Source organism: Poecilia reticulata, linkage group LG9, assembly GCF_000633615.1.
Source record: "Poecilia reticulata strain Guanapo linkage group LG9, Guppy_female_1.0+MT, whole genome shotgun sequence".
Classification (NCBI taxonomy): Eukaryota; Metazoa; Chordata; class Actinopteri; order Cyprinodontiformes; family Poeciliidae; genus Poecilia; species Poecilia reticulata.
The window spans coordinates 31,956,974-31,964,415 of NC_024339.1; the positions used below are offsets into that span (position 1 = coordinate 31,956,974).

The 7,442-nt window shown below is 39.0% G+C and overlaps 1 protein-coding gene across 1 annotated transcript in view; it reads right to left on the minus strand.

Annotated features, from left to right (window-relative positions):
* adamts3 (ADAM metallopeptidase with thrombospondin type 1 motif, 3) overlaps window positions 1–7,442 on the minus strand; it is a 206,079-nt gene that overhangs the window by 63,452 nt on the left and 135,185 nt on the right. The window contains exons 11-13 of the mRNA XM_017306899.1: window positions 6,350–6,463; window positions 3,898–4,043; window positions 1,355–1,530 (exon numbers count right to left, since the gene is read on the minus strand). Coding sequence (XP_017162388.1) covers window positions 1,355–1,530; window positions 3,898–4,043; window positions 6,350–6,463 — 436 coding nt within the window. The remainder of the gene's footprint in view (window positions 1–1,354; window positions 1,531–3,897; window positions 4,044–6,349; window positions 6,464–7,442) is intronic.

Sequence of the window (7,442 nt, forward strand, 5' to 3'; positions counted from 1 at the left end):
TCTGTAAAAGATGGTAGAATGTATATGATATTCAGCTATTTTTAATTGCTACTTAAAAGCGCCACTGATTGTTTTCAGAGTTCAGATAATTTTATTTCAGTTTTATAGAGAACATGAGAAAAAATAATGTAAACTACATGTAAAACGACACATGTGGTCAAAAACAAAACCTAACAATGTTTGTGATCCTGTTTAATGATTTATAGATGGAAATGAAACAAAAAGCCGATTTTTACTGACTCTGAACGATGCACCTAACTGTAAACCTGAATCCTTCCTCTCCTCCCGCATGAGATTTCAGAACAATGCACTGCAGCTGGTGGTGATAACACAACAAGCTGCTGTAAAGTTTGAAGCTGCCTTTATAAAAACAAAAAGGTATTTTACTTATTAGGTAAAGCTGTCACTATGACAGAATAACATAAGATAATCTGTGAAAAGATCGATCTTCTCTGACGCAATGCATAAAAACAACCAATCAGAGCCAAGAGGAGGGTCTTAATGCTGTCAATCATGCTTGTGTATATGTTGCTAACAATCTCATCCTGGCTTTCTGCTTCATGTCAGGTGAGCCAGAGTTGTTTCTCCACCATTAGCACATTTAGTAGCGCATACACAAGTCTGATTGACATCACTAAGACCCGCCTCCTGGCTCTGATTGGTTGTTTTTAGTTGTCAGAGTTCGGTAAAGTATCTAAAAACTGTTTTTAAGTAAGAGTAGCACTACTTTTTACTCGAGTAAAATTTAAAAAGTATTTGGTAAAAAGTCTAAACAAGTAATGAGTAACTGATCAGACTATCAATCATCTAATATTTAAAAATTACATCATCAAAATATAAAGTTAAATGGAAATTTTGGTAAAATAAAATCAGGCTAAATAAATATATATAAAAAAACAACTTATGAAACTTTAAAAAAGCTGCAGGTGTGTGTTTGATTCTGGAGAATTTTTGGTTAAAACATGATTTTGGGTAGAAAATCCAGAAATTTTACTCGAGTAAGAGTAAAAATAATTAATGATAAAATTACTCAAGTAAAAGTAAAAAGTACAGCATAGCAAAAATACTCCTAAAAGTTTATTAGTATTTTTTTTAAAGTGAATGTAACTGAGTAAATGTGACTAGTTACTCTGTGAACGGTGCGTTTCTTCTTCAGCAGAAGGTTACAGCAGCTCAGGATGGACAATTCCTGACATTTTTAACAAACATATTCTTTATAAAAGTGACACTCTGCAGCTTTATACACTATTTACAAGGCGGTGAATGAATCCCTGAGTTCAGCCTGAAGCCACATCAACAAACCCGTGGATTTTCCTCCCACTGCAGCAGCAGGCTGCTGGTTTCCCTGGCTTACCGTCGGGGTGCTCATACGGCAGCCAGTGGTGTTTGGCATTCTGGAACTCAAAGTTGGAGTTGCGATCGTGGCACTGCTGGGCTCGGAAATCTTCAAAGTGCTTGGGGCATTCGTTTGTGTTGCACAGCTGGTACTCGTAGTTGACTCCAGGACAGTCCTGGCCGGCGTTGGAGGGTCTGTGGGAGGGAGATGGATCAACATCAGAGGGAACGGTGGGAAAACAAATTGCTATTTGAAATCCAAAGAGAGAAAAATGCTTCCCCTGAAGCGCTTTGGATCACTTCGGCGTTGGTGTTCAACTGTGACTGAGATGACCACCGCTAGTGAAAAGTCATGCTGAGAAATGTCGTCATCTTTCAACTCAAAAGTTCAAAATGTGTAATAAGAAATGGGTGCAGATCATCCAAAGCATTTTAAACCAATGAAGAGCAGAGCAGTGAGACCAGCCACATGAAATCATTTGTCCTTTCAGTTTCTGCTGGAAACCAGTGAGGAGCCACAGTCATGCCAAGTAAAGTCATAAGAGATGATCAGTTCGCCCACTTCATTGTTAAATACATTTATTTCTGCGTGATTTAAATTTTTATGGTAAATTTATATGTTCAAATATAAGAAAGAAGTCTGGGGTGAGGCAGAGCAGTACTGCGCCTCACCTCTGGGGGCGCTGTGTCACTTAAAGTACATGGAACAGGAAGTTGGTGCACAGCTGTTGCTGTCTCCATTTAAAACGCCAGTAAACAAGTTTGATTGCAGATTTCCTTCACCTGTCAGAAGCTGCGTTTCCAATACGTCTGTCAATATTCTGCTGATAAGAAACACGATTAAAATCACACCTGAATAAGTTTGTTCATGCGTAAAAACACGGCGTGCCAAACTACTTCCTGTCGTTCTCTTCTTCATCTTTTCTGTTCCTCATGTCTCGCAAGGTAACACAGAATAGATAAAACTTTAATTATGCAGTTTAATGCTCTGAGACCAAAAAGGAAAAGTCTGTTAACTGGAAGTCAAAGATGGAGGAAACTCGTCTACAGCACAGCGAGAGACGAATATTAACCCGATTATCTTCTGACAACTAAAACAAAAATGTCTTCTTCTTCTTTTTCTCTTGTAATTACTTTGTAAAAAAGTTAAGTTCAAAAGCATTAAACTCATCTGACATCATGGCTTAAATTAATTCTCCCTTTCAGGTTTAAAGTGCAGAAATTGAACATTTGTGATTCTTTTAATAACAAAATGCCAACATTAGTCACACAGGAATTAATCTTCACTGAACTCATTATGCAAATCTTTGCATAAAGACTCTATTTACCCCGACTGTCTCATCAGCTTTGGTTTCACTGCAGAGGGCGAATGAGTCCGTAAGGAATTCAGCTTTAATTAAGAACTCTACAAACTTGTTTACTCCACTTTCATTTTTTTAATTCTGCTGCTCCTGCTGCTGCTTACTTCAACTTTTTAATTTATCTGTTTAAATAGTGGTAAAAGTTTAACATATACGGATCAGAATAAATCACTATTTGTTACAGAAGCTCATCTCTAGTCCGGTCAGTTTCTGCAGCTGAAGATTTTTACACCGACTGAAAACAAACGAACTAAGAAGCAGGACTTCTTTAAGGACTGAAAACATGTGCAAACGCACAGATTAGCTCTGGTTTTTCAGTCACGTAATCCTTTCTGAGGTCTGACGCTGCAACCGTGGATGGCTGAGGGTGACGTGTAAGAAGATCTTCCCTCAACGTGTGATGCTGTGGTATGAGAAAGACTTTAGATTTATTCTTCTTCTGTGTTACAAACACACTTTCTATACAACATACAGGTCCTTCTCAAAAAATTTGCATATTGTGATAAAGTTCACTATTTTCCATAATGTAATGATAAAAATGAAACTGTCGTATATTTTAGACTCATTGAACACCAACTGAAATATTTCAGGTCTTTTATTGGTTTAATACTGATGATTTTGGCGTACAGCTCATGAAAACCCAAAATTCCCATCTCAAAAAATTAGCATATCATGAAATGCGGTAGGGCTGCACAGTGGCGCAGTTGGTAGAGCTGTTGCCTTGCAGCAAGAAGGTTCTGGGTTTGATTCCCGGCCCCGGTCTTTCTGCATGGAGTCTCCATGTTCTCCCTGTGCATGGTGGGTTTTCTCCAGGTACTCCAGTTTCCTCACACAGTCCAAAAACATGACTGTCAGGTTAATTGGTCTCTCTAAATTGCCCCTAGGTGTGAGTGTGTGTGTGTGTGTGCATGGTTGTGTGTCTCTGTGTTGCCCTGCGACAGACTGGCGACCTGTCCAGGTGACCCCGCCTCTCGCCCGGTACACCAGCTGCAGAGGCAACAGCCCCTCCTGACCCCACTGAGGGACAAGGGTGTAAGAAAATGGATCGATGAAATGCGGTAGTGCCCCTAGTGGTTGTGTGTGGAATTGCATAGGACTAACTAAAATAACACTAAAGAACTTAGTACAAAGAGAAATTAAAGATACAGATAAGATACTTGTTTTTATTTACCAAGAACTCGTTTGTCACCCCTCTACTTACGCGGGGTTGTTGCACTGGCGCGTCCGGAAGCGAACGCCGGTTCCACAGGATCGAGAGCAGGAGCCGAATTTACTCCAGGAGCCCCAGGCGCCGTCCTGCTTCAGCTGGTTGGGGTTCTTCCACATGCAGTGGCCTTTGTAGCACCACTAAACACGACGACAGAGACGCGGCAGAAAGCATGAGGCACACGACAATAAGTTCACACATTTATGTCCTGAGGAGGAAATAAAAAACAAGCAACTCTTCACAACATTTCAGAGCCAGAGAGTCTAAAACGCTCGACAGTACGAGACAAGTGATTTCACACTGTCACTAGCAAAACACTGATTGATTTTACACTGCAAAGCACCAAATATGACTAATTATTGTGTCCAGTTTTAATGAAAAATATCATAATACTCAAAATATGAGAAATCTAACTTACAAGTAACTTTTTATCAAGAGGAAAACATTTTAAGTCAATAATTCCTTAAATTCCAGTAAATTCCTTAAATAATCTGCCAGTAGAACTCGCACTTTTTATCTATATTAAGGAATTATTGACTAAAAACAAGCTCCTATTTCTTATTGAAAAGTTTACTTTGTTTAATTTTAAGTGTACTGGACATTTGCACTAGAAAAAAGCAAAATTCTTGGTCAAATTTGGCGTTTTTGCACAAAAGTTAGACTTTTAATTGTTTCCGTTCATTGCTGCTGTTTTTCTCAAAAGGTCGATCAACGTAAACCTTTCCATCTCACCCACGATGCAACACAAAATGGTGCCGCTAAGCATCATGGGAAATAGTTTCTTCTTCAGTGCTTAACTCTTGGACATTTGACAAAATGAATAAAAGAGTTAACACAACTTACTACTGTACATGTATCTGTCACAAACTCACACATTTAAGTTTAAAATATAAAACTGGCAAGATTTTTACTTAAAGTACGACTGAAATATTTTTACAGTGTAGTAGTGTTGCCTGTTGCCGTGCAACAAGAATGAATTATGTTTGAATTATACATGGAGTTTGCACTAGATGTGTGGGTTTTCTCAGAGTTCCTCCCACACTATAAAAACATTCATGTTAAGTTCACTGCCTGCTCTAAATAACCCATAGGTGGGTGTGTGTGTGTGTGTGTGTGTGTGTGTGTGTATTTATACTTTTTGTTTCTACGTTGCTCTGTAAAGACTTGGCAACCTGTTGCGTTGCCTCCTGCCTGCAGCCCACTGACTGCTGGATATAAACTGCTCTCTATATGGAGATGCAGAAAACGGATCAATTACACATTTTAAGTTTTTTCCACAGCGATGAACTAAAGTCAGGTTTGGCTCAACACACAGTTTTTAAATCCTGTTCAGTTGCACATGTGTCATTTTTAATATGTTGTAAATTTATCTCGTTTTGTTTTATGTTTCTAATCTTTGTGAGTTTGAACTCAAAGCCTGTCGCTTTGCAGCTGGTGCATCTGAAGAACAATCACTTTTATTTCCTCTGAATCCCTGGGTAAAGACATAATTGATCCCAACTATTCCCTTTGTTGTTAATAATTAAATAGTTCAATTTATAAAAACGTGTTTTTGAAGGATTCTTTTGAACTAACTCAAGACAGCAGAGCCTGATTTCAGCAAACCTGGCTCATCTAGTGCAGACATTGCTTTCCAGGTTGCCTCACTGCACCCAGACTGGATGAGCGCTGCGGCTCACCTGCACGCTTGTGGATTAGAGGGGAAAAAAACTTGCAAAAAAAAACTTGAATTAGAAATATACTGCTCAAAAAATAAAGGGAACACTTAAACAACACAATATAACTCCAAGTAAATCACACTTCTGTGAAATCAAACTGTCCACTTAGGAAGCAACACTGATTGACCCGACGAGGGTCCCCGTTGTCAAGTGTTGACTTACCATCCAGAAACCACTAGTTGTACTCTTGTTGGTTGCGCAGGAGGCTCTACTTCTGTTTGTCAAAGACGTACGGTTGTATATTTGAGCATCTGTTTGCAGCAATTTTTAAGTGCGAATGTAAACGTTGAGTTAGGGGCGTGGCCATCAGCTGCTTATTTGGACTTAAAGTGACTCGAGAAAAAATAGGTGTAGTTCTAACTGACCTAAAACAAGACGGTTCAGTCCGATTTAACTTCAGGAGAATGGGGGGGAAAAAATGTGTTTTTATTAGGTGTAAGAAAATATATACTGCTCAAAAAAATAAAGGGAACACTTAAACACCACAGTATAACTCCAAGTAAATCAAACTTCTGTGAAATCAAACTGTCCACTTAGGAAGCAACACTGATTGACMMSRSGRRSSYYMSYSKKGYCAATCAGTGTTGCTTCCTAAGTGGACAGTTTGATTTCACAGAAGTTTGATTTACTTGGAGTTATATTGTGTTGTTTAAGTGTTCCCTTTACTTTTTTGAGCAGTGTATTTTAGCCAAACCTCCCACTGAAGCCTCCCAGTAAGCGGATCTTACTTTTCCTGGAGCGCACTCGGTCCCGTCCAGAGGCGGGCCCTTTTTGGTTTTGCAGAAGTACGGGTTGTCAGGGTGACTGCACCAAAGCTGTTTGCACGGGTCAAACGTCCGAAACTAAAACAGAGAGAAAGAAAAAAACAAAAGGTCATGTCATAAAGCTCACCGTTTGATTTTCTTTAGTAATTATCAGCAATAAGAATTACATTCAAACAAATGCAGTTTCTTTTAAATGCATTAAAATCGCTGCAAAAACACACAATCTTCCTTTTTTTATCTAGTTTCTAGTGAAAACATCTTAGTACATTTGAAATGAGACAAAGCTGAGTTGTTTTATGTCAATACTTCCTTAATATTCATGAAAAAGTACTTAATTCATTGGCAGATTATTTCACTCATAACTTGGGAAAATGTCTTGTTATAAGTAAAATAATCTGCCAGTGTAAGAAGTTTTTTGCCGTGTTTTACTTTTTTAATTAAACACGATTAAAGCTCTAATTAAAGCCACTAATTTATGGCGAACGCAGCAACAATAATGGAGGATGAAGAAGTTTCTCTCTGCTTGGATCTTAATCTGGAGATTTTCTGCAGATGTAGCTGCCATATCGTCTTTCAGGGATCCGAGCAGATTATCAGATTAATTAGAGAGGATTCTTTAAGGGACACTGAGCAACTCGGTGGTAGGAGAGTTTATGAACAAAACCTGAGTTGTGTTTGTAGTTGGGAGTGAACTTTATTATCCGGAGGCCGTTGGGATCTGCAGGTATTTGGGATTTTTCACCCTAATGACAGACTGGACCCGGGAAACAGTCCAGATCCAACACCTGCATTTTCCACTTGTGTGTTTTTTTCTCTTACACATATCTGACTTTATAATCTTACAGAATATCCTAGTTTTAATATTGTAAATAGTTAAACCAGTGGTTCTTAACCTGGGTTCCATCGAACCCCAGGGGTTCGGTGAGTCGGTCTCAGGGGTTCGGCGGAGCCTCTGCCGACCACGGAGGTAAAGACACACTTGTGTAAAGTCGTGATGACGCCCCGCTTTGCCATCACTTAATGCAGAGGATCACGTTACATTGCTTAGCCAATCAGA